The sequence below is a fragment of the Myripristis murdjan genome, chromosome 16 (assembly GCF_902150065.1).
Source record: "Myripristis murdjan chromosome 16, fMyrMur1.1, whole genome shotgun sequence".
NCBI lineage: Eukaryota > Metazoa > Chordata > Actinopteri > Holocentriformes > Holocentridae > Myripristis > Myripristis murdjan.
The window spans coordinates 508,286-536,100 of record NC_043995.1 but is presented as its reverse complement, the minus strand read 5'-3'; the positions used below and the strand labels follow the sequence as shown (position 1 = coordinate 536,100).

The 27,815-nt window shown below is 42.3% G+C and overlaps 1 protein-coding gene across 2 annotated transcripts in view; it reads right to left on the bottom strand.

Moving 5' to 3' along the window:
* The window catches only part of cdk14 (cyclin dependent kinase 14), a 433,611-nt gene that overhangs the window by 146,735 nt on the left and 259,061 nt on the right, over nucleotides 1-27,815 (bottom strand). For both annotated transcript variants that reach the window (XM_030071499.1, XM_030071500.1), the window contains one exon: nucleotides 5,967-6,087. In XM_030071499.1, coding sequence (XP_029927359.1) covers nucleotides 5,967-6,087 — 121 coding nt within the window. The remainder of the gene's footprint in view (nucleotides 1-5,966; nucleotides 6,088-27,815) is intronic.

Here is a 27,815-nt window from a genome sequence, read left to right as displayed (position 1 = left end):
CATGGATGTGTATAGAGCGGCGAGGAGAGAAAGAGAGAGAGACGGTGTTTATTTCATTAATAATGGTACAGTTTATTTATGATAGAAAATATGTTCAAAGACCATTTTACTAAGGAAGGAAAAGGAAAAAATCCTTTAGATTTTTGTGCCTGCCGTTTCAGACCAGTAAAACGAAAATGGCTTTTTGTTTGTGTTTTTTAATTGAATATCAAATCACTACTGCGTTTTCATTCCTTTACTTTCTGTTTCTGAAAACGAAAGAACAATAACAGAACTGTACTTTAGCAATAAGTTCATGTAAATCTATGGTCTTTATCCATAGTAAATTTCACTTTTTTATGTTTGAGGAAGTGGAAGTGAGAGGAGGGGATCTAAAAAGTGTGGTCACCCAAGGGCACCACACCGTTAATCTGGGTCTGAGGTGTGTGTGCGAGAAAGAGAGAGCCTACCAGATTTTTTGTTGCTCACATTTCTTTGCAGTATTTGATTACTCGATTGTGGTTAAGCTACGATGCCAGAGGTGCGTTTTGCAGTTTGTGTATTTGGTTGTCTCAGTGCATTCTTTATTTGGTTATTTAATGCAGATATGAAGCTTTGCATGCTTATGATGGGTTTTCTGTTGCATAAGTAATAGTTTTACGGTTTTGCATGGGTTTCTGGCGAGGTTATGATTTGGGCTGGTTTTTATTGAATTGGGCGGATTTTAAGGTCTGACTGGGCTGGAAACTTTCAGTCGGATCTGGCAACCCTGCTGCAGACACGGGCATTAGCAGACTCTGCTCTTCCTGACGTAGATTTAAAATCCACTTTTTACGGCGTTGTTCTGTGAGCTTTTTACATTTCTCACCTTTGTGAACGACAGTCTTTGGCACTCTATAAAACCTCTTTTCCTTTTCTCAGTTAGAACGTTTGGAGCAGCCGTAAACTACACAAAACATGGGCATTTTTCAGACAGCAGATCCTCAGTAATTAAGCTACTTCAGTTCCTGCCCTCCATCTGAATTTCGCGCTCTCACGATGCAGCAATGTGACATCACATGAAAGCAAGCTATGTAGTATAAAGGAGAGGGGCTTACCATCTTGACGCTATTTGCTCTTTGGCGCCCATGGCGCTTCACTTTCTGTTCGCCTCGCTGCTGGGTCGTGCTGCTCTCGCTCAGGTATGTTTGTAGCTGCCGATTCCATCGTGGTTTGCGCAGTATTTTTGTCGCTGTTATTTATTAGACATTCTTGCCTTCTAGGTCCGTCCGTGCTGGGTCCCCTCGCTCGTCTAGCATGAGTGTACGCGCACTGCTTTTCTGGTGGGTCTTTTGATTTGGTTTGCAGGTGTTAGCGTGTTAGCGTTAGCTTATCATGTTTAGCACGTGCGTTTGGTCTGTGTGTGTGTGTGTGTGTGTGTGTGTGTGTGCGCGCGTTAACATGTTAGTTTATCATGTTTAGCTTGTGTTAATGTCCGTTTTTATTATAGATGCCGCCTGGGATGACAGACGGGTGCCGCTGTTTTTAACAGCTAATTGACTGCCGGAATTGCTGCTGCTTTGCTTCGCTGCAGCTGTTCTGCTTTGCTTCGCTGCAACTGTTCTGCTTTGCTTCGCTTTTGCTGTGTTGCTTTGCTTAGCTTTGCTTAGCTTTTGCTGCGTTGCTTTGCTTAGCTTTGCTTCGCTGCGGCTGCGTTGCTTTGCTTAGCTTTGCTTTGCTGCGGCTGCGTTCCTTTGCTTCGCTCTGCAGCTGCTTTACTGAACCTTGCTCTACTGACCTGTTGTACGGAAAAGTCGCTGGCTTTTCTGCAACTACTCCACCTTGGCTGTGGTTCGCTCCGGCACCACGGTCATTCTCCACCGCTGGGTCGATCTCAATTATTTGAATTAATTTGCAATTTGCTTTCTTTGTGTACATATATTGTGTTAAGTTTTTGTTTTGTTTTATTGGCATAGGTTAGATTGATTTATTTTTGTGCATCCCCTCCTCATTTTGATTCTTGTCCTTCAGCAGCTGAGGGCCGACAGTGGTGGACTGGTGTGGTCCGGTGGTGGTGGTGTCCCTCTCCTGGTTTGCTGTGCTGTCACCTCCCGGTTTGAGTGTCGACTTGACGTGTGTGTGCATTATTGCTGGGCTGTGCACGTGTGAGTGGGGTGACTCTTCTGGGCTCCCTCCTGGTCTCCCCCAGTCAGCCACACTGGTAGGGCCTCAGCCCTGAAGGGACCTCCTTTTCCCATCTCTTTTCTGTTTTTTTTTTTTTTTTTTTTTTTTTGAATTATTTGTTATTTTAAATAGCTTTTCTTTTTTTGTTTTTTTCTCTTAGACTGCTAAGATTTTATTGTGAACTTCTAACATGTAATAAACAAATTATTTTTGTATGGAACCACGTCTCACGCTCATTAGTAAAACGAACTTGCATGCCTACTGTTATTGGTGCTAACAGAGGTTACTTCAATTCCCCAGGCGCAATTCCTGGGGTGGCGTTGTCGGAGCTTCGTTTAGTTATAGTTATAACTTTAATGATTACTTGATATACTATTACCAGTTTACACTACCTCTTGCTGCCACACTAGGACAAATTGCAAGAGAAGCAAACTCAACTCAGTTTGTCCTGAGTGAGGGAAAAAAAGTCCCAAGTAATCCCATTGGTGGAAAGTTTTGAAAATCACCTATTTATGACCACATATTACCAAAAAACACTGTTTTTAACACACGGGAAAGGGGTTCAAAATTTTACTTTCAGATATCACTATAAAAATTCACAAGTTGATTACACAAACAAAGACAAGAAAAAAGTCAATTACAAGTTCTTTGAATTATTCTGTTTACACATGCATATCACACATTATCTGATTTGATATGCGCTAATAAGGAATATAAGGAATAAATGCCACAGGTATTTAAACAGTGAGTTAAAAGGTTTCTATATATACAGTAACATTTTAATTCACTGTTATATAGTAACCTTTTAATTCAAGGTTACTATTACTATTTTTCCTACTACTTTCCAAAAAAATTATGCATGTGGAGTGAAAATTGTGGCCACTAGAGCAAGTTTAAGACAAAGGTTGTAGGCGATTTTTCAGGGCTGCTGCACTCTAGCTGTGTGTGCTCTCACTCTAGCTCACACAATACACACTCATTCAAAAGTCAGAGGTGGCTCAAAAACTGACCCCAAACTTAAACTGTGTTTTATGCCAAACTAAAACATACATGAAAAATTGAAGATGACACACATAAAGTTGAACTTCTGCTGACCCGTTGAATGGAGTCTGTGGGCCAAAGAATGAGGGAGCTATGAGGCGTTGAAAATGCATGGGTCTCAGCCGGCTCCCCATTCTTTTTCAATGAGGGCAAAATCGCGATTTGAAAATTGCATTATGAGAAATCGCAAAGTCCGATCGGTGTGAAAATCGACACACCGATTCTTCTCCACAAGATGCACGTTTTTCATATTGGGTACGTGGACGCAGGTCAAAAGCTCCGCCTATATCTATGAAATATTACTCCGCCTATATCTATATCCGCCGAGTCTGTGTGGTTTCCATGGCAACACGAAACATTTCACTGAAACCCGCATTAAAAGCCGCTGGCAACTTTGTTCGCCCGCATAATGGACTGTTTTGTTGTCAATTTCGATTTATTTGGCGACCTAAGTTTGAATAAATGGCTGAACGAGGAAGACAAGACAGAACAGAAAAAGGAGAGATACGCGAGAGTGACGAGTGAAGAGCTGGATCAGCTGGAGAGGTCAGGAAATGAAGCCGGTACGGCCTGGCCACATCTTGGGCCGTCAAATGTCTACAAGACTACTTGACAAACACTGGGCAAACACCTGATTTCTCACCTGTAAGGAAAGAACAGCTAAACAAGATCCTCCGTGAATTTTATGGAGCTTTAAGCGGAGTCTCAGCAGAGTCAGCACCATTGACAGTACCTGTAGGATTTTCCTTGGAAATGTGTGGCTATAACTTTGTTCTTGTTATTATTGTGTTAATGTTATCAGTGATTAATTAGTCTATTAATTATTATTCATTTGTTTATTCTTTATGAGTTGCCTAGGCCATTGATTTAATAAATTTGTCAATTTGCATCTGTACATTGAAATGAACATTTAATAAATCAACACATCTGTGAAAACTGTCGTCTTTATTTCAGAGGTAAATTGATAACAGCCTGAAAAGGTGATTAGCAAAAGCCCCCAAAAGGTGGGGTTGAAATTATATAACTGTTCAGCCTTAATGTGACTGCTGTTGTTACTGTTGCTGCTTAGCCACATTAATCGAAGCTGACGTTAAATTTGAGTGACACACCCCCAGCTGAAATAAAACATCTGCCGGTGAGTTTATTAAAAGATAGATGTTGGTTGTAGATACAGATCAGCTGTGCTGCTGAGTCGCTGTCACAGCATCTGTTAGATTAAAAATGACTGAGAAGTCGGCAGAAGTAGGTATCAGTTCATGAAAATATTTTTTCCAGCGGATATTCTAGTTAGGCTACAACATGATTGAGCTAGCAGAGCAGTTTTGTGTTGCTAGGCTGTGTGTGGTATTTATGCAGTTTGGGGAAAACACGATGTCTAGAAAATATGATAAGCCCAAGTTGGCTGGCTGACAAGGACCAGTTACCATCAGATCTCATGTATTTCCGCAGAAACAGAGAGAATACTAGCAAAAAACGTTGATATTTTGATAGCGAAATGCCCATAGCATGAGTACATTTTGATTATACATTTTATTTTGTTGGTAATAGTTGTATAATCACATTATTACACCCTCTCGTGTAATAATGCTTAAATGGAAATTAGAAAATAATCGTAGCATCCAGCAGGACGTTGAAAGAATGGGCAAGAAGTTATCAATTAACGTCGCTTTATTACTGAAGTGAACTGAACTACTGCCGGCCCTAAACATGCAAAAACAAAACAAAACAAAACAAAAAACAATATAGGCATTCCGTTTGAACCTGGCTATCAGCTGCTCTCAACGCCATCCGCACTGACACGCATACACTCGCAGGTGCTTTTACACTGGTGGGAATTGCGACCTCAAGCTTTTTTTGGATAAAAATCTGTGTCACTGAGTGTGTAAAAGAGCAGGGGAGGGGCACCCATTGTGGCAGGCTCTATAGTCTTCTTTCAATATTCTATATTGTTCTTCAAACTTAAACTGTGTTTTCTCCCCAAGTACAGCAGATATCAAGATGCCAGGGCCTTGCTCAGAAAAACATCACCACACTCTGGTGGGGATGGGAATTGAACTGCGGAACTTCTGATTGCAGCTATTTTGACCCAGAAGTGTTAGCAAAAGGCATTTTTCTAACACTTCATGTCACAGACATTCATTCAATTGTCTGAAATGGTCTTCAAACTTAACCTGTGTTTTCTTCCAAAGTTCAACAGATATTAAGATGAAATTTCCTCAACAAGACAAATGTCAGTGCTTTTTTGTATTTTGTGCATGGACGGAGATGGATGGAGAGCCTAGCACAAATTTGCCCATGTTATGCAGATGGGGGAAAAAAATTGCTTTAAGTGGATTTCCAAGAAATCGGAAAGTCAGATTGCTTAGAAAAGTCATAGCACACTTCTTCCCATGAGGCCACACATTTTTTGTGCTTGGTGTAGTAGTAGTACTACGAATGAATGAATGAATGAAGGCTTTATTTTGAACATGTGAAAATCACAATGCAAAAACAATACAAAATAGTCAAGACAACAAAACTATGATGGCAACACAAAAATATAGCAATATGTGTATTATGTGTTACTATGATCCTGCTTTACAAAAAGAACAGTATTAATAAGTATGAAAGAGAATAAGATGTGTTGCCTTTTCAAGGCAAGCACATAATAAGTTTGCAAGAGAATAAGCTTCAAGGCAACACAGAAAATAATTAAATGAGCATGCACATAATTAAATGAACGATAAATTAGGAAAAGAAAACAGGATGAGGTGGGCTACAGTTTAAGTGTAGAGAGTACCCACCACATGTCCAGGCAAGTGGAATAGTCTGTAGATCCCAGCAGGACATCTGGGGGTCGGTACCACAAGGTCACCACCTCATTGGAGTAGGTATGGCTGGGAACTGACTTAGCCCTGGCCAGGCCTGAGGGGAGCAACACACCAACATTTTTATTAGGGACTATTATCACTGGATGACCTTCACCACAGCTCTGACAATACTCGTTTAGTTTTGAATGTAGTGGTCTGCACAAGAATGTACAGGGTGCATTCAAGATTTGATGATGTTTTTCCAATTTCTGTGGGGAAACTGGATTATCACAGTAGCAAAGAGTAGAATACATCAAAATAAAACAAAAATAAAAAATTACAATAGAAATAAGAATAGAGCGAACAGAGGCACAAAACACAATACAGCTGAGAATTCCAATGTTTCAAAAATCATTTAAATAGAAATGTGTGAATGTAATCTGTGCAAAATAATAGCAGTAGAACATAAAGCATATGACAAAGAAAAAAATCCTTGACAAATATTTACAATACAATACAAGACCAAAAAAGGCTGGTCTCATATTAGGTTGTTTCTGCATGCAAATATGGCGTTCACCACTGCTTTCTTGACAAGAGGACACAGCTTTTGAATATTCAATTCCACCTGCATGCAGCTTAACTGAAGGCATCATCCTGCAAACCTATCTTGGGATCTTTGCATACGGAAATCATAATGGGAGACATGGCTTGTTTTTTGCCTGCTATATGAACGTGGGCTTGGAAAATGCTATAGGTGGTCATTTTGGGCGGAAGGTAGCCCAGGCATTAGCGCAGATGCAAGTTACTAGTTGGATGGGTTAAATGCACATAATTATTTTTCCCAGGAAGATTAATAAAGTAGTATTTTATTCTACTGTAATTTATAAAGAACAATTTGAAGCAGGGAATCTAGGAGGTAATGAAGCAGCAGTTTGCTGCCCTATGATTTGAGTCAATGGAGAGCAGTTTGAATTACCATGAAGTGAAAAAAATCCTTCATCCAGATTTTTACATAATCAACTACATAACATTTCTTTTCAGTGGATGAGTTTAGTTCTCAAATAAAATTAGAATCTAATGCAGTGACACTTCTCACCATAGCCAATATGTATAAAAATAAAAGGCAGCCTTATTCAAACTCAAACTGAGAAGTGACAGAGAAAACAACTAAAAGCAGATTGACATACCCTAAAGGTCAAAAATACTCGTATACCTACACATATTCAATTCCATAATATTTATTTTCATTGGATGAGCTTAGTTCTCAAATCAAATTAAATATTGATGTGTGCACCATGGTCCGACTCAACCAGACTAAATGAGGCAGATGTTAAAGTACCTTAATTTATGGAACTCCCTCAGACCCTCATAGATGCTTTTATGGCCTAAAAATGTTATTCTTCCCTGGCTTGATAATATTGCTCTACAGTCAAATTTCCACTCCAGTTAGGCTGAGAGCTATATAAACCCAATAAATCATGCACTCAGTAATTCAATGGGTTCTAGCCATGTCTTTTATCAGAGATAATTTACCAAAGTCAGTGCTTGTCCCACCTATGAAATAAGACAATGCTAAATCACAGTAGAAACAAAAAGTGTTTGATTTTGCAATCACTGTTACTGCTCACATTCACATTCTTTCACATTCCAAAAAAAAGAACATTGCTATATATTTCTGCTCAGATGCAACAGTGTTGCATCTGAGTGTATAGTGTATAGTGCAAAATTAAATCCATAATAAAATTAGCTGTTCTGTGTATTTGTCTATATGATTTTACCTAACCTAATATTCTAACACTAACCTAATCTAGTGTAGTATGTTACAATAACATTTTAAACGTGTTCAAATGACAAAAAGTAAAGATTAAATTAAAGATGAAGTGGTGAAGGACCTCATCATTTAACTGTTTTGTCTTTTTAATTGCTTCTTCAGAAGACCATCAAATCTCGTCAGATCTGAAGACACCGACCCCCCACTGCCCCCACCCACCTACCTACCCACCTACCCTGGCTTGGTGTCTTATTCAGGTATACAGTGGGTAAGCCCTTAAATGTGCCAAACTTCAGTAGATCTATCAGGATTTTTTGCAGTACATGTTTCCCTATAAATTCTAATACTTACAGCTGTCTTAGGCATGCATCAAACAGACAGGATGTGACCATACTCTTCTGTTTCTTCAATGACAGATATTGTTTATTGTTTATTGTTGTTTTTGTTTCAGAATCAGAATACTTTATTGATCCCCAGGGGGAAATTACTTTTTGTTACAATAACAACTCCCACTCAAAGTGTAAAGTAAAAAGAGCAAATAGTCAAGAAAAATAAAGAAAGGAATATAAATATAAATATAAATATATATAGAATAAAAAGAAAGAAAAAATATATGTACAAGTGCAAACATGGACAGGAGTTATTGCACTATAGGTTATTGCACATAAGTATGGTATTGAATATGGATTATTGCACAGGTTATTGCACATAAGTATGGTATTGAATATGGATTATTGCACAGAGGGAATTTGCACAAGAGTTAGTTTAGGGGGCCAGCCCACTGACTCAGAGTGTCTGACACTCAGAGTGAGGAGTTGTACAGTTTGATGGCCACAGGCAGGAATGATTTCCTGTGTCGCTCTGTGGTGCATCGTGGTGCGATCAGTCTGGTGCTGAAAGAACTCCTGTGTCTGACCAACACGTCATGGAGCGGGTTGGACACATTGTCCAGGATGGCTTTCACCTTGTGAAGCATTCTCCTCTCTAACACCACCGTCAGAGAGTCCATCTTCACTCCCACAACGTCGCTGGCCTTGCGGATCAGTCTGTTGAGTCTGTTAGCGTCCGCTACCCTCAGCTTGCTGTCCCAGCACACCACAGTATAGAGGATAGCACTGGCTACCACAGACTCATAAAACATCCTGAGCATAGTCCTGCAGATGGTGAAGGACCTCAGCCACCTCAGAAAAAAGAGGCGGCTCTGGCCCTTCTTGTACAGGGCATCAGTGTTCTTCCTCCAGTCCAGTTTATTATCAATGTGAACCCCCAGGTACTTGTAGTCCTCAACAATGTCCACATTGACCCCCTGGATGGAAACAGGGGTCACCGGCACCTTGGTCCTCCTCAGATCCACCACCAGTTCCTTGGTCTTTGTCACATTGAGCTGTAGATGGTTCTGCGCACACCATGTGACAAAGTTGCTCACAGTAGTCCTGTACTCCACCTCATCACCCTTGCTGATGCATCCAACTACTGCTGAGTCATCCGAGAACTTCTGGAGGTGACAGGTCTCTGTGCGGTAGTTGAAGTCACTGGTGTACAGGGTGAAGAGGAAGGGAGAGAGGACGGTCCCCTGCGGTGCCCCAGTGCTGCTAACCACTCTGTCTGACACACAGTGCTGTAGGCGCACATACTGTGGTCTGCCAGTCAGATAGTCCCCAATCCAGGACACAAGGGAGGAGTCCACCTGCATCGCCGTCATCTTCTCACTCAGTAGGGCCGGACGGATGGTGTTGAAGGCACTGGAGAAGTCAAAAAACAGGACTCTCACAGTGCCCCCCGTCTTGTCCAGGTGTGTGTAGACGCGGCCGAGCAGGTAGAGGATGGCATCCTCAGCTCCTAGTCGGGGCTGGTAGGCGAACTGGAGGGCGTCCAGATGTGGTGTGACCACAGGCCGGAGCTGCTGTAGGATGAGTCTCTCCATGGTCTTCATAATGTGGGAGGTCAGCACCACCGGTCTGTAGTCTTTGGAGCTGCCGGGGCGCGGCGTCTTCGGCACAGGAACGACGCAGGACGTCTTCCACATCATGGGGACCCTCTGTAGACTCAGGCTCATGTTGAAGATATGCTGGAGAACTCCACAGAGCTGGGGGGCGCAGGCTCTGAGCACCCGGAGACTGATACCGTCAGGGCCCGCAGCCTTGCCAGAGTGAAGTTTCCCCAGCTGTCTTCTAACATCCTCTGCTGTGATGAACACTGTAGATGGGGTGGATGGGTGGGGGTGGAGGTGAGAGAAGGGCATTCACAGGAAGATGAGAGGCAGTCAGGAGGGGGAGGGGGAGAGAGAGGAGTAGCTGTCGTCAGGGGCCAAACAATAGAGGTGCTGGTGGAGGTGTTGATGGTGGAGTCCGCGGGGGGTGCAGGGACCGCTGTATCAAATCTGTTAAAGAACAGATTGAGTTCGTTGGCCCATTCCACGCTGCCTTCAGTATCTTTATTTCTGGCTGGCCTGAAGCCGGTGATTGTTCTCATCCCTCTCCAGACCTCTCTGGTGTTATTCTGCTGGAGTTTCCACTCCAGCTTCCTCCTGTACTCCTCCTTAGCCTCTCTGATTTTGTATTTCAAGTGTCTCTGGATGTCTCTCACCTCCTCTTTGTTGCCAGCCCTGAACGCCCTCTTCTTGTCGTTCAGGGTGGCTTTGATGTCCTTTGTTACCCAGGGCTTGTTGTTGGGGTAACAGTTTATTGTCTCTGCTGGAACAATGGAGTCAACACAAAAGTTGATGTAGTCTGTGATGCACTCTGTGAGCCCGTCTATGTCCTCTCTGTTCGGCTCACAGAGTGCCTGCCAGTCTGTGACCTCAAAACACCCCTGCAGTGTCTCATAAGCCTCCTCTGACCATCTCCTCACTGTCCTTGTGGTCGCAGGCTGGCTCTTCACCAGAGGCACATAAGAGGGTCTGAGGGCCCACTCACATTGGCAAGTTTGAGCCCGTATCGTGCTAAAGCCAAACCCCCCCCCCCCCCCCCCCCCCCAGTCCCCGGCTGGCCTGCACTCACATTACCTAAAGCCCAAACGCGCCCAAGCACGATTGCCCCCGGTGTGCACGTCATCACGTTGAAATACGACAACAACAGGCATGGCCCGACGTCATTATAAATCAATGTAGTTCAAATACATCATGTCTTCCTTTTAACTAAAAAACGTTTTTGGTCCTTTTAATCAGACATGGGATGTTTATTTACCTTGACAGTTTCAGAGGTAACTTCCTCCTTCTTCAGAAAGGTCCAACTGACAGCTGGAGCGGCACCTGTCAGATCCGGCAGACCGGGTGACCGGGTGGCCGCACACCGCGCGGTGCCGCGGCCAGTGCCGGCCGGTGCCAACGCGGTGCCCGCCAGCACCAGGTCTGCCGGATCTCCGCACACAGACTGCTGTACTTTCATTATAAACCGACTTTTGTTTATACGCGGTTGCAGCAGCACAACGGACAATGACACAGACAACATGGTTGATTATTGATTGCGCAACGTGGCCATTCGCCGGTAATCGCGCTGCGCACATTAAACAATTTTGCAGAGGCAGGAGGAAAGTTGCACGATTTACATCCGCGCACTGCATGCGTGACCGTGCATGTGCTCATGTACGCGCCCGTACCGTGCAGAAGCACACCCCTTCCAACCGTGCCAGAGCGGGGGAAGTGTACTGTATTCAAGCACGATATGGAGCGATCACACTGGTCAAAGAATCCGGATTTTAAGGGCAATCGTGCTTGGGCGTGGATCAAACTTGCCAGTGTGAGTGGCCTCTGAGGTGCACAAGATTGTGGTCTGACCTGCCCAGCGGGGGAAGGGGAGAGGAGCTGTATGCATCCTTCACGTTGGCATACAGCAGGTCCAGTGTCTTCCCCTCCCTGGTGTGGCAGTTCACAAACTGTGTGAAGCTGGTTTATTTGATATGGACATCACAAATACATTGACACTGTCGCAGTGGACAGATCAGATGCTTTGCTTGGGTGATTATAGCACACGTGCTAATTTTCAACACCAGCCCATAGGCGGCTTTTCTAAAACACACACAGAGCATATGATAGCGATAGATAAAAAAAAAAAAAACTTTTTAAATATTTGTCAATCACATTAACTCCATTTGGCCAGCGGAGGCCCCGGTCAACATTCTTTCTTTCAGAGGCGCTAGCAGGCTCAATTTTGAAGCCACAGGAAACACACCACAGCAAAGATCACAGCTTCGTCACACTTAGGTCCTACTCACATTAGTCCATTCGTGCCTTGCCCAAGCATGTTTGACCCCAAAATCCGGATTATTTGACTAGTATGAGCGCTCCATTCCGTGCTTCAGTACACATCCTCCGCTCTGGCACGGTTGGAGGAGGTGTGCTTCAGCACGGTACGGGCGTTCATGCACGAGCACATGCACGGTCACACACGCAGCGTGCGAATGTGGATATGACGTAAATCATGCGACCGTCCCTCCTGTGTTTCCTCCTGCCTCCACAAAAAACATTTTATGCGTTTTATGTTGTCTGTGTCATTGTCCGTTGTGCTGCTGCTTTGTATAAACAAAAGCAGATTTATGATGACGTCGGGCCATGCGTGTGTCGTATTTTACCAGTGTGTTGTATTTCATATTAATTTAGGCATTTTAGGCATCTTCCATAAATCATGTCATACTAAGAAACCACAGAATAGATATTTAAACTCTCATTTACGTCACTGCTATAAAATGAATAAGTACATTTTAAAGTTTTCCCCTGGAATCTCTTGCTTTGATTGATTGATTGATTTTATTAGACTATTTGTATTAACAAAATATATTAAAATCATCAGGGATAGCACAATAAAGCCTCTTGGCTTATTTCCATTGTGGTCCCTCAGGGCAGGTGAAGGGGGACAATTTGGCAGCAATGTATACGTTCTTTTTTTTTTTTTTTTGTGATTAATATTTTTTATTGAATTTTCCAAAATGAGCATACAAACATACAAACATGCACACACAACCGGTACGACAATGCAAATAATAAGGCAGATACCACAAAGGAGGGGGGAAAAAAATAACAATACAGTTAAAAGAAAGAAAAAAAAAGGGGGGAGGGGGGGCGCGGGGAGCGCGCGGGGGGGGGGGGGGGGGGGGGGGGGTATATATGGTGACATGTGCAGACTATGAATAAAAGGAGGAGGCTGTGTTAGCTATGGAACATGTGTTGGTATATTTCCACAAATGAGGGGAGGCTAAGTCTGGTATCTATCTTAGTTGTTGTCAAGGTATTGAATAAATCTTTCCCATTTTAAATAATATTTCTCTATCCTTCCCAACAGAGAGAAGGATACCTTTTCATATGTGGCTACCTTAGTGAGCAGGTTATGCCAGTCTGTGATAGAAGGTGTGTAAGCTGACTTCCACTGTTGGACCAGCAGTCTCCTGCCCAGCATAATGGCAGTCTGGACCCATTCAGTACAAACAGAGGTAATTGCATTTTTCAGGATGGATGGGTCTCCGAGTAAAAATAAACGAATGCAGAAAGGAACATCCTGCCCAACAATATTTTTGATGTGGTCATGAACTGACGTCCAGAAGTCCTTTACTTTGGGGCAGTGCCACAAGACATGAGTCAACGTGCCCTCTCCAGAGCACTTCCAGCACCTAGGGTCATTTTTGAGCTTCGCCCTATATAATTTAGATGGTGTCCAGTACAATCTATTAATTAGCTTAAACTGAATTAACCTAGTTCGAATATCTCGTGACAGGAATTTGAAATTACGCAAAATATTAACCCATTCCTTATCTGTAAATGCAATTCCTAAATCTGTTTCCCATAAAATTTTCAAAGATGTGATATTGCTATATTTCCGTAACAGCATGGAGTAATATAGTGAGACTTCATGACCCCTACCATATCTTGAAATAATATAAGATGGAGTCTCAGCACTTAATGGGGCAGATGAGGCTTTAAAGGTGGATTTCAACAAGCTCTGGATTTGTAAATACTGCCAGTATTGTTGTTTATGTAATTTAAATTCAACCTGTAAGTCGTTAAAGGATTTGAGGTCTTGTCCTTTGTATAAGTCACTAAGCACTACAATTCCTTTCTGTACCCATGTTTTCCAATGGAAGGAGGATTTACCAATGCGTATGTTTGGATTGTATCATATACTAGAAGACATGTTTAAGAAAGGGTCAAATTTTAAAATTTTTGCAGTCTTCCTCCAGACTTCACAGAGGCATGATAGTATAGGGTGAGACTGGACTCCTGGGGGAAGAGAGGCAGAAAGATAGGCAACCAAGGGAAGGGCAGGACAGAGGTTTACCTCAACGTTGTACCATGGGGATGCCCGTTCTGGTGGGAGAGACCACTGTACTAAATGTCGTAGGCAAAACGCATAGTGATACATTTGAGATTTGGTATCCCCAAGCCTCCCTGATCCAGTCCATTTTGAAGTTTTTTTTAACCGCATCTTAGCTCATTTACCATTCCAAAGAAAGAGATTTCATAACTGATTGTACTTGTTAAAATATTTAACTGGGACTGTCACCGGTAGTGACTGAAGAATATAGTTAAATTTGGGGGCTACATTCATTTTTAGTACATTAGCCTTTGCCCACAAGGAAAGATGAAGGGGTGCCCATCTTTCTATGTCTAATTTAAATTTTTCAAGTAAGGGTTCCATCTTTACTTTCATAATATCTGGCAGGCTGGGTGAGAAAAGAACCCCAAGGTATTTTATGCCCTGCTGTGACCATTTAAAGTTGCCTGGTTGAAATAAGTTTTTAGGACAGTATACTGTTAGGGGAAGGGCTTCACATTTTAACCAATTTATCTTGTATCCCGAAAATTCAGAAAAGGAGTTGATAGTTGTTAATAATGCCGGGACAGCGATTTGAGGGCTCGTAACAAGAGTTAGCACGTCGTCTGCATAAAGCATCACCTTATGCAATGTGGGCCCAATTCGTATACCAGGGAAGTTGGAATCAAGGCGAATAGCTGCCGCCAACGGTTCAAGAGCTAGAGCGAAAATGGCCGGGGAGGCGGGGTCCCCTTGGCGAGTACCTCTACACAATTTGAAGTAGGGGGAGGTTAATCCGTTAGTCACCACAGCCGCATTAGGCTCCTTGTAAATTAACCGAAGCAGGTTAAGGAAGACCTGTCCAAATCCAAAGTGCTCTAGGACTACGAATAAGTTCTCCCACTCGACCCTGTCGAACGCCTTCTCAGCATCAAGTGACAGGGCCGCAGTGGGAGCACCGTCCTCCCTCACAGCCCACATTATATCTATCAGTCGTCGTATGTTATCTGCAGAGTGACGACCACATATAAATCCCACCTGGTCAGGATGGATTAGGGAAGGTAGAACCTTATTCAGCCGGTTGGCCAGGATTTTCGAGAAGATACGGCTATCATAGTTAGTCAAAGAAATGGGCCTGTAGCTACGGCAGTCTGTGGGTTCTTTTTCCTTCTTCAAAATGAGGGTGATCAAAGCCTGGGAAAGAGTAGGCGGAAAGGCACCCTTTTCAAGAGTCCATGTAAATATTGAGCATCAATGGGGCACGTTCTATGGCATAGTGTTTATAAACAACACGTATTAACACGTAAAGACGGGAGGGAAGGGGTGATCCCATAAGGCTGGATCAAGTGTGACAGTTCCTGAATCCCAGGACCGGGAGTCAGGTTCTGCCACTTGGTCTCATGGGTTCACACTAACCCTGAACCTCCGGTGGAGTGTGTTGTCCCCCAGGTTTTAGGTTATTTTCTTCTATTGTTTAAATTGTTCATATAGTATTTTTCTACATTCCTTGTTTATAATGTTTATATTGCTCTTTGGTACTTATTATCTGTATATGCTGTTTATAATGTAAATTATGCTTCATATCTTGCTATCCACTTTGCTGCTGTAATACGTGAAATTTCCCCACCGTGGGACTAATAAAGGAATATCTTATCTTATAAAATTCGGCCGTAAAGCCGTCTGGGCTAGGGTTAGGGTTAGCGTGCCCTCCCTATAGGTAAGGACTGTATTATTTCTAATATTTCATTTGTTGTTATTGGAGCATCAAGCATTTGCTTCTGATCAGTCAATAGAGTTGGTAAATTTAGGTCACAGAGAAATCTCTTAATTACTGTCTTCTCTGCCTTTGACTCAGATTTATACAGATTCTCATAGAACTCTTTAAAAGTGTTGTTTATGTCAATAGTGCTTGTATGCAGTGCTCCTTGTTCGTCCCTTACTGCAGGGATAGCACTATGTGCCCCTTGCTGCTTGATGTAATTAGCAAGCATGTGCCCAGCTTTATCACCCTCTTCGAAGAAGCGCTGCCGAGCCGTGAACAGAGAAAATTCAACCTTTTGGGACAGTAAAGTGTTATATCTGTATTTAAGCTGGGAAAGCTTAAGCAAATTATCTTTAGACATTTTGTTTTGAATTTTTTTTCTGCTACCTTCACCTCTTTTTCAAGGCCAAGAAGCTCTGCTGCCCTTTCTTTTTTTTTTTTTTTTGTGGGATGCAAACTGTATTATAAATCCTCTAAGAAAAGCCTTCAGTGTCTCCCAGGCTATCCCAGTGGATGGAGCTGAGGGAATATTAGTTTCCTTGAATATTGTAATTTGCTCTTGTAATAATAATCTGAAATTTGCATCCTGTAGTAAAGTGGAGTTTAATCGCCATCTACTTGATTTGCCAGTACTAACAAAGGGAAGCATGTGAATAGTCACTTCTGCATGATCTGATATTAAAATGGACCCTATATCACATGAAACTAAGTATGGAAGGAGGGAATGGGACACCAAAAAGTAGTCTATCCTACTATATACATGATGTGGGGCAGAATAAAAGGTATAGTCCCTACCTGTGGGATTCAGCAGTCTCCATACATCAACCAGACCTAAATCTACAAATGCTGCTCAAGATATCAACGGCACTCCGTTTTTTATAGTTAGTGGAGTTACTGCGGTCTAAGGTGTTATCAATGACCTGATTGAAGTCTCCTCCCACAACAATAGGAAGGTCTTGCCCATTTTCCACCTCTCGTATTTTCCAGTCTAACATGGCAAAAAAGGCAGGGTCATCTAGGTTAGGGGCATATACATTAGCAAGTATCACAGCGTGGCCTTGAATCTCAGCCTCTATAACAATCATTCTCCCATTATTGTCTGTAAACATTTTATTGCTCCTGAACTGTAAATGTTTATGAACTAAAAGTGCAACACCCCTACTTTTACTAGAGCCGACTGAGTAAAAGACTTGCCTCACCCAATCCCTATGTAATTTCTTGTTCTCTAATTCTGAAAGGTGTGTTTCTTGGAGGAAAACTATATCATATTTTCTAGCTTTAAGAGTAGTGAGTATTTTCTTCCTCTTTTTTAGTTGGCTCATGCCTTTTACATTCCAACTACAGAGACTTAAGCCCTTAATATGATCATGTTTGCTCATTCATTAGCTTAACACTGAGATGCAGCACAGCCTCAAAACAGAAAAAAACACAACATGAAGGACAGAAACAAACCTGACAAGCACACAAGAGCGGGAATGGAGCGGGAATGCTCCAACAAGAGTGCATTAGCCAATGGCACTCGAGAACAAAGAACTTTAGGTCCGTGAAACACAAACTTTCAAGGCTGCCTGAATGCTGCGGCACCACCAGAAAAATACTAGTACAGATACATTGCCACTAAACATAGAACACCTTATAAGGGCCCATCCTGCCGCTTCTCACGCAGCCCCCCAGGAATTACCGGAATTAAGAGGAAACATTGGGCCTATGAGTTAATGGGAAACAGAAAAATCTATAGGGGCCCACTTTCAATCTGGGGCGGGGGCGGTGCGGGGGGGGGGCAGAGCGCACGCACGAGTGTTAACACTGTAGGTGATCATAAGCAAGGTGTTCAGTCACTGAAACAACTTCCGCCAGGATGTCTGCTTTCCATGCTTAAAACTCAACCTATAAACATGGGTTTACAACTGTAAATATAACGCTTAGCTGACTGTATGGATTTGACAAAGTATGTTCAGACTGACTCAACAGCATGACAGAAGAAAAACAAAATAAGTGGAACATGTCCCACATGGGAGGATAAGTCCTGTCCTTTTCCAGAAGGAGTACTAACTCAAAATAATAAATAAAATGTATATATCAATCTTCTCAAGCTTAAGCAACATGGATTTGCCCTTATTTTAGCTGTATACGTTACAAGAATGCACAGCAATCTTAAACAATAACTTCATAACTATAATTGTATGAAGGGGAATACAATTAGCACGAAAATTAAGAGTTCTGTCCTCCCACTAGACCCTTGACAGTCCAAAGAGATGACGACGATAACTGAGCTGACCCATCACATAAGACTGACATTACTTACAGTAGTGTTGTCCTCTGCAGACATTTCGCCACAATTATCCCAGTCACCGACGGAATGGTGAAGTTGTCCTTGGGGAGGAAAGGAAGAAAGAAAGAAAAACGAACGAAAAAAAGTGGGCAAATTCCTTATACCAAGTGTCTGGTTGAGTCACAAGTTATCCGCCAAGGGCTTAAGTATCGTCAGTCTGAACCATCCGACAGCGAAGCCGGTTCAATATTCACAGTTTGTTAATAAAGTCCATAGCCTTCTTTGGGTCGTCAAAGCGCCGCTCCGCTCCGTTGCTACGGAAGACTTTGAGGGTGGCTGGGTACACAAGAGCAAACTTGATGTCCTTCTCATGAAGCCTTTTCTTGCATTCCCTGAACTTTTGCCGTTGCATTTCCACTGCTCGAGTATAGTCGGGGAAAATCCCAATTTTGTGGCCCTTCAAGCTGACATCTTGCCTCTCTCTCGCTGCGCAGTGGATCCGAAGAACATCCTGAAAGCAGAGGAACTTGGCGATAATTAGCCCTCGCTGGACGGCTGTCCTGATGCGGAGCCAGTGTGCGATGCGCCCTTTCAATTACAATCCCTCTCGGAAAGTCAATTCCAAGAAGTTCCGGAATTATTTTCTCCAAAAATTCAACCGCGTTCCGACCTTCACTGCCCTCGGGGAAACCTCGGAACCGCAGGTTGTTTCTTCTCCCCCGAGCCTCTAAATCATCCATCCATTTTCGCATTTGTTCCATTTGAGATGCGAGGACTGGGGGATCCGTCTTAGCGGCTTCAGCTGCATCATCGAGGAGGGAAATCCGGGCCTTGGCCTGGTCCAAACGTTCCGAGATGACTGACAATTTCTCTTCAATTGCTGAAGTTGACTGCTTGATTTCCGAGAGCGCAGTTGTCTGGTTTGCGTTCATTTGCTTCAGTAACTGGTGCATGTTGGCGACTTGGCTGGCGAGATTGTTGTCAGAGTCTAGGGCGCCGTCTTTGTCGCTGACTTCTTCCCAAACATGTTCGGCTTTTTTTGCGTTGCTGTTGTGCCTTCCTCTTGGCTCTTTTGCATTAGGATGTGACATTTTGCATGTAGATTATCCAAAATGTTCCTGGCAGTGAGTAATTCGCACTTTAAGTCAAGAAAGATAAATAAATTAAAAGGTGATGCCGGGAGCTCAAACTTCAAGCGGCCATTCTCCAGGAAGCGTCACGTGACTCCTAATGCATACATTCATACATACAATTTACATATATACATATCCCCATACATCTACATACACACTTCATTCACACAGGTCTTTCATCAAAACTACACTCAACAATCATGAAAATAATCATGCCGCTAAAAAGTGATAAGTTACTGTTCTTTGTCCTCTGAACCAAGACTTAAGTGAGTTTTTAAAATTACAAAAGTTGCTATTCATCTTTAATGTCCCAGGTAAGCTATTCCACAGGGTTGTTGCACAATAAAGACATGACTCTTTTCCCAGGTTGGTCTTTACCCTTGGGGGTACAAAGTCTGTTGCGCTGCCCCTTGTGGAATATGCATGAGTTTCACTCACTCTGCAAAAATAATTTTTAAAATATTTGGGAACATCTCCATAAACTATCCTGTGAACCATACAAAGCTGCATCTGAGACACTCGCTACTCCACTTTCAGCCAGCCTACTCTTTTAAAATGTGAAACCTCCAGGTGAGGTCTCAGAGGGAGTTTCAGGATAAGCCTCACTCAGGGGCGCTGCCAGGAATTCTGGGCCCCATGGGGGAAAAAAAAAAAAAAAAAAAAATATATATATATATATATATATATATATATATAATGTATTTACTGGATGATGGTTTAATAATTTTATATTAGTTTTTACCTATTTTTTGGGGCCCCTGTCAGGCAAGGGCCCTTGGAATGGTCCTAACTTTTCCCCCATATACGGCACCACTGGCCTAACTAATTTGTTTTGGGTTGTCTGGAGTCTATTTTTTACGTTCATATTTATACCCTTATACCATGAACCAGAGGTGTGGACTCGAGTCACATGACTTGGACTCGAGTCAGACTCGAGTCATAAATTTGATGACTTTAGACTCGACTTGACAAAATGTAAAGAGACTTGCAACTCGACTTGGACTTTAACATCAAGGACTCGTGACTTCACTTGGACTTGAGCCTTTTGACTTGGAAAGACTCCCTACTTTCCCCAAAACACAAAGATTAAAAAGTATGTTATTAAGGAACGCTCTATCTCCCTCTGTGTATATGTGTGCGTCTGTGTGTTTGTGTTCGTGTATTCAGAGAAGAGGTATCACTTCGGCTTATTTTTCAATCTATGTTATCACATGCATACTACTGCTCATTCATTGGTAGCTGAATTGTTAGGTCTGTTTGATAAGTAATTTACATTACTTACATTATTTAATTTACATTACTTACATTACATTACCAGACGTTGATTCTGCTTTACAATTTGATTTTATGACTGCAGGATCAAAAAGGTTTTCCCAGGTAGTGTGTTTTGTTAAATTAGAAGACAGTAACAAAATAAGAATGGAGCAAAAAAAGAAAAAAAGTTTTTATAAATAAATACAGATTTTAAAAGCATACATGATATGTTTATTACTCTGTTGTTAAAAGGACTCGAAAGGACTTGAAACTCAAACTGTAGGACTTGGGACTTGACTTGAGAATATCAGTCTTGACTTCAGTCTCGTTTTTTTTTTTTTTTGTTTGTTTTTGTTTAATCTTCGACCCAAAAAAAATAGATTCAGATTTTCTTAAATGAAGCAAAAGCTTGTTGTCTGACAAGATTCAAGATTCAAGATTACCTTTAATTTTTTTCCGGTGAAAATAAGAGATATTATGAGTGCCACTGAATGTATTTGATCATTTTATTAACATCGTTGCCATGAAAAATGCACAGAAAGTACAACACATGCAACAAAATATACACAGAAAGTGCAAACATTTCATTTCTTTTTCATTCTGGTAATTTCCAAGACTTTGTAAAGTTTCTGATGAAACTTTGATGTGCTTGCCTTGCGACTGCCTGGACATGCGCTAAACCACCAGCCCTATGCTGTTTGTGGGTTGTGGAGTGTTGTTGCTCTTGCTCAGGCAGGGAGTTGAACCCTGGTCTCCTGCATGGCAGGCAGACTCACTATCCACTCACTATCCTCTGAGCCTCATTTCTGGCGGAGCCAGAAATGAGGCTCTAAGATGCATGAGTGACCAGGGTTTCCTCTAGGATTTTTTTGAAACTGTGGGGGAGGGCTTCAGCATCGTTGACAACCCCCCCCCCCCCCCCCCCCCCCCCCCCCGCCTGCTCCCTATTTAACAATATATTAAATTATTATTATTATTTTCTTTTTAAATGTAAATTACTTATCAAACAGACCTAACAATTCAGCTACCAATGAATGAGCAGTAGTATGCATGTGATAACATAGATTGAAAAATAAGCCGAAGTGATAACTCTCCTCTGAATAGACAAGCTAAGCCAGTGTGCTGCTGTAAACCAGTGAAATTAGCGCGGAGTGGCAACTCTTTGCTTTGTTACACAATCTATGTCAGTGCGCTGCTGTAGCCTGGAAAGTTTCTCGCTCCAGTGGTTTCAGGTGAAACCACTGGAGCGGTTGTGCCACCCAGATTTGCTTCCCTCCATGTGATTTTCCCCAGACATACGTCCATATTCCACACAAAAACAGCATTTCATTCAAATTATGTCAAATTCGGTGATATTCCGCGTTAAAAAATAGACTGCGTTTTATTTGGAAAATTTCGTGATCTCGGCCCTACAATGTAAACATTAACGATAACATTAGGGTCGTTTTCACAGGCTTGACCAAAAAAATGGATTAAATTTAATCTTGCCCAGTTACCTTTCTCTTGCCCTTTTCTCTCCCTCTGTGAGCGCACAGCAGTAATAATCAAACAGGCGAGTGATGACTAAAGTTAATTGCAGTGTAATGTAACATTTCATGATATTTAAATTATCATTTCAAACTGATTATAATAAGTATAATTGCGCAAATAAAGGCTACATAGCCTATATATGTGTATATATATCAATTTAAAATTGTTTTAACATCTGGAAGAAAAAAAATCATCATTCCGAAGGTGTGGTGGCTTTTATTTTGCCGTGGCGGTGCGCCATGATGAATTACATGTAGCGGAAACCCTGGGTGGCACTTGGGAGAGAATCGCCTAAAACTAGTGGTCAAACAACTGCTTTTTTCTCAGTGACATTAAGTCCGAGCGGAAAATAAAAGGTATAAGGAGAAAGGTAAGGCTTTGGGCTTTCAAACTGTGTCGAAATTTTCTAACTTATTTTCTAACTCCCAAAAATGTTTTCGCGAGTTGAAAAAGTGTGTGTTTCTCCTTCTCTCCCCCAGACATCTGTCGCATTTAGTTTAACTTTACTTTTTACTTTACTGTTTAGCTAGCTCAGTCCCCTTTTTTAGAGTCTATGCTCCCTGCTCTTGCTCCGTGTCCGTTCATTCTTTTCTTTGTGTTTTCTTGCGTTTCCATGGTTTCTCGCGCAGGTTGCACTGCAGACTGTAGCGTGTCTGCGCTCAGCCAATGGGCGTCTGATACGTCATCACGTAGCGCCACCTGTGCAAGACACGCGAATCATCATTGTACTGGTCTATCTGACCTTATTTACTAGATTGATAGACATAGGAATAAATGAGTTTTTGAATCTATTTAGTCTACAGTGAGGAACTCTAAACCTTCTCCCAGAAGGTAACAGCTCAAACTCACTGTGCAGAATGTGTGATGGACCATTAATTATCTTGTTGGCTTTCTGCAGAGTAGCCTGTTCATAGATACTCTGACTGGAAAAGTGCTCTTTAATACCAGTGATTTTTCCCGCAGCAAGAATTAGCCAAGACAGTTTGTTCCTAAGCTGAACAGAGAGGTTTCCAAAAAAGCTGCGATACTGTACCTAATTAGGCTCTCTAAGACAGCCTTATAAAAAATCAACATAAATTTTTGATTGACATGATGAATTCTCAGACGGCGTAAAAAATGCAGCCGTTGTTGTAGTCTGCAGTAGAGGCTGTCAACGTGTGTGCTCCAGGAGTGCATTGTCGATAAATACAGGGGCGAAAATCCCATTTCATTATTGGGGGGGACAATAAACAGCAAAATTTCAGAGAGTAATTCCTGGGGGGGACATGAAAAAATTTCTTTGCTCATTGTTCTATTTCCACTGCAGTCCATCAAAGTAGCTTTACAAGAACTATAAACTCAAAATAAGCTCTAAAACTAGAGGAAATACCTTGAATAATCCAACTACAGTACAGGCCAAAAGTTTGGACACACCTTCTCATTCAATGCGTTTTCTTTATTTTCATGACTATTTACATTGTAGATTCTCACTGCAGGCATCAAAACTATGAATGAACATGTGGAGTTATGTACTTCACAAAAAAAGGTGAAATAACTGAAAACATGTTTTATATTCTAGTTTCCTCAAAATAGCCACCCTTTGCTCTGATTACTGCTTTGCACACTCTTGGCATTCTCTCGATGAGCTTCAAGAGGTAGTCACCTGAAATGGTTTTCACTTCACAGGTGTGCCTTATCAGGGTTAATTAGTGGAATTTCTTGCTTTATCAATGGGGTTGGGACCATCAATTGTGTTGTGCAGAAGTCAGGTTACTACACAGCCGACAGTCCTATTGGACAACTGTTATATTATGGCAAGAACCAATCAGCTAACTAAAGAAAAATGAGTGGCCATCATTACTTTAAGAAATGAAGGTCAGTCAGTCCGGAAAATTGCAAAAAGTTTAAATGTGTCCCCAAGTGGAGTCGCAAAAACCATCAAGTGCTACAACGAAACTGGCACACATGAGGACCGACCCAGGAAAGGAAGACCAAGAGTCACCTCTGCTTCTGAGGACAAGGTCATCCGAGTCACCAGCCTCAGAAATCACAAGTTAACAGCACCTCAGATCAGAGACCAGATAAATGCCACACAGAGTTCTAGCAGCAGACCCATCTCTAGAACAACTGTTAAGAGGAGACTGCGCCAATCAGGCCTTCATGGTCAAATAGCTGCTAGGAAACCACTGCTAAGGAGAGGCAACAAGCAGAAGAGATTTGTTTGGGCCAAGAAACACAAGGAAAGGACATTAGACCAGTGGAAATCTGTGCTTTGGTCTGATGAGTCCAAATTTGAGATCTTTGATTCCAACCGCCGTGTCTTTGTGAGATGCAGAAAAGGTGAATGGATGGATTCCACATGCCTGGTTCCCACTGTGAAGCATGGAGGAGGAGGTGTGATGGTGTGGGGGTGTTTTGCTGGTGACACTGTTGGGGATTTATTCAAAATTGAAGGCACACTGAACCAGCATGGCTACCACAGCATCCTGCAGCAACATGCCATCCCATCCGGTTTGCGTTTAGTTGGACCATCATTTATTTTTCAACAGGACAATGACCCCAAACACACCTCCAGGCTGTGTAAGGGCTATTTGACCAAGAAGGAGAGTGATGGAGTGCTGCGGCAGATGACCTGGCCTCCACAGTCACCAGACCTGAACCCAATTGAGATGGTTTGGGGTGAGCTGGACCGCAGAGTGAAGGCAAAGGGGCCAACAAGTGCTAAACACCTCTGGGAACTCCTTCAAGACTGTTGGAAAACCATTTCAGTTGACTACCTCTTGAAGCTCATCGAGAGAATGCCAAGAGTGTGCAAAGCAGTAATCAGAGCAAAGGGTGGCTATTTTGAAGAAACTAGAATATAAAACATGTTTTCAGTTATTTCACCTTTTTTTGTTAAGTACATAACTAATCCACATGTGTACATTCATAGTTTTGATTCCTTCAGTTCTACATCTACAATGTAAATAGTCATGAAAATAAAGAAAACGCATTTCCACATAGGGGGAACAGAGTGAGTGTCTATAGATTTCTGGGAGATGGGACACCAGGCTTCTGCCAGTTCATTGCTGCAGGACTTCAGTAAGTGCCCAGAGATGCCATCTGGTCCAGAGGCCTTTCTGGGGCAGATATGTGAAAAGAGTCTCTCCACAGCATGCTGGTCAATGGTGATTGCTCCACAGCCTGATTCAGGCGCGCCATCCGTAGCTGTTCCCTTTTCTTGTGAGAAGTCTCTTAGTTCAAATCGACAAAAGAATTATTCAGCTCATTTGCTTTTTCTTCCTCATTTATCACAGTAGTACACGTCTTAGCTGGGGTCATGTTTGTCATGGTCTTCATAGAGTCCCATAGTTTTTTAGTGTCCATGCCTGAGCAGTGGGATTCAAATTTCTCCCTCTCCTTCCTCCTAGCAGTCCTTAATTTGTGATTAAGTTCTTTCTGCATGTTTTTCATGCGTAGTAGGTTCTTAAATGCTGCTTTCCTCTGTACTATGCACTCTTTAATTTCCTTGGAAATGCATTGTTTATTATTTGGGTACATAGTAATAGATTTTTGAATTAACACATTGTCTTTGCAGAACTTAATATACTCTGTGATAGTATCTGTAGCCTCCTCTAATTCCAGGATATGAAAAATGTCCCAGTTGGTGCAAGAGAAGCAGCCTTTCAGAGTTTCCACACTATCATTGTCCCAAATATAAACAGTTTTCACTTGTGGTTTGTTGCTTTTAGGCAGGGACTTATACGTAGGGATTACATGGACAGCATTGTGATCAGAGGACTCTAAAGGAGGTTTGACTTTCGCAGTATAGGCATTTTTAATATTTCCATAACATTTGTCCAGTATGTTTTTCCCTCTGGTGCTACAGTTAACATATTGACTGAACCCAGGTAGAGTGGCCTCAAGTTTACAATGGTTAAAATCACCTAAGATAAAGCACAGTGTTTCAGGAGTGCGTTTCAGTTGACTGTGAACACAGTCTGCTATGATATTGGCTGCCTTAGCAGCATTTCCCCCCGGCGGAATATAGGCAGTATATAATAAAATGTTCCCAAATTCACGTGGCAGGTAAAAGGGTCTCAGGCTTAGACATACCAGTTTGATGTCGGGATTACAGACTGACTCTCTCGTGGTGAACTGCAAGCACCACAGGTTGTTGATATAGACGCAGGTCCCGCCGCCTTTGCTCTTACCGGAGTTGGTGTTCCTATCGGAGCACACCAGCGAAAAGCCATCCAGAGAAACAAGCGAGTCAGGCATGTTCTCCTGTAGCCGTGTCTCAGTGAGCACGAGCAGGCATGACTCCCGGTACTCGTGGAGAAACCTGGCGTTGGCTCTGAGCTCCTCGACCTTGTTCTTCAGGGAGCAGACACTGCAGAGAAGCATGGAGGGCAGTGGTGGCCAGTTAGCTCGTCTCCTTAGTCTCTGTCGTACTCCGCCACATTTCCCCCTCCTACGCGTTTGTCTCCTGCAGCCTCCCTCCGTATGTCTGGCCAGCAATTTACTTGGTAGCTGGGGGACAGGTGTGTAGCTGGGATGGAGAAGCAGGAGCTGGTCCCGGATGTAGCTCAGCAGCATGGTCGGTATAACACCAACACCTTCTGGTGGGAGGTGGCATGATACAAGCCAGACGAAAAAACCCACCAGCAGTCCTCTTAATAAAAACAGCACTGTTTCGCACAATCAGGCACCGTGTTAGATAAAAAACATATTCACAGCCAAACGTCAAAAACAACATAAAACGCCAGGCAGCAGCACGAGGTGGCCCGGGTCGCAGCAGTGCAGCGCCACCGGAAGCCACCTGCTAACATTTAGAAGCTCTATACTAAGTGTACTTTCAACAATCCTTTTGTCCTTATTAGAAACTACCAAATGCAGAGTCATCAGCATATAAAAACAATTTACATGAACAAGCAGCTTTTAAGTCATTTATGTATAACAGAAAAAATAACAGACCCTAAACACTCCCTTGAGGTACCCCACAAGCCATGCTCTGTGGATAAGACATTGTTCCTCCTACGTCCACAACCTGCATTCTATTTCCCAGGTAGGAGCCCACCCATTTTAATGCTAGGTCACTGAACCCCAAAGCCATTAATTTATACAAAAGGACACCATGATCCACAGTATCAAAGGCCTTCTGTAGATCTAACATGACCATGCCACAGAAGTTTCCATTATCTACCTCGTTTCTAATATAATCAGTTAAAAACATTAAACAGGAATCAGTGGAGTGTGATTTTTGGAAGCCTGACTGGAACTCATATAGTATACTGTTTGCTGCTAAATAATTATCGATCTGTTCAAAAATGATCTTTTCAATAATTTTTGACAGGCAACCTAGAATGAACACAGGCCTGTAATTGCCCGGGTCCAGTTTACTTCCTTTCTTATACAGGCGAATTACTCTGGCAACCTCAAGATTGTTAGGAAAGCACCCTTGTACTATAGAAATATTAACAATGTGGGTGATACAGGGGCTAAAAATCTCAGCAGCATCTCTTATAAATCTAGGTGGAAATTGTCAAAGCCTGTGGCTTTAGAGCCCTCAATCTTTTCAAGGACAAGTGATTCAGGCACCTTTTCAAATGAGAAGCCATCTTTCTGAACCCCTACCTGGGCATAATAGTAATATGTACATGGGTTTCACCATATTGCCCAGTCTGGACCACCAATTTTTTGACAAGTTTACTGGCAACTGATGAAAATACTTGTTGAAACTGTCTGCTACTATTTTCCTCTCTGATGTTACATTATTGTTCCTCAGATCTAGAGTGATATTGGTGTTCATTGTTTTCATCCTTTTACTGTATCCAAGCTGCTTGAGAGCTTCCCATAACTTTCCTGAGTCATTTCTGTATTCAGCAATTTTCTCATTAAAGTATTTACCACTAATCTAT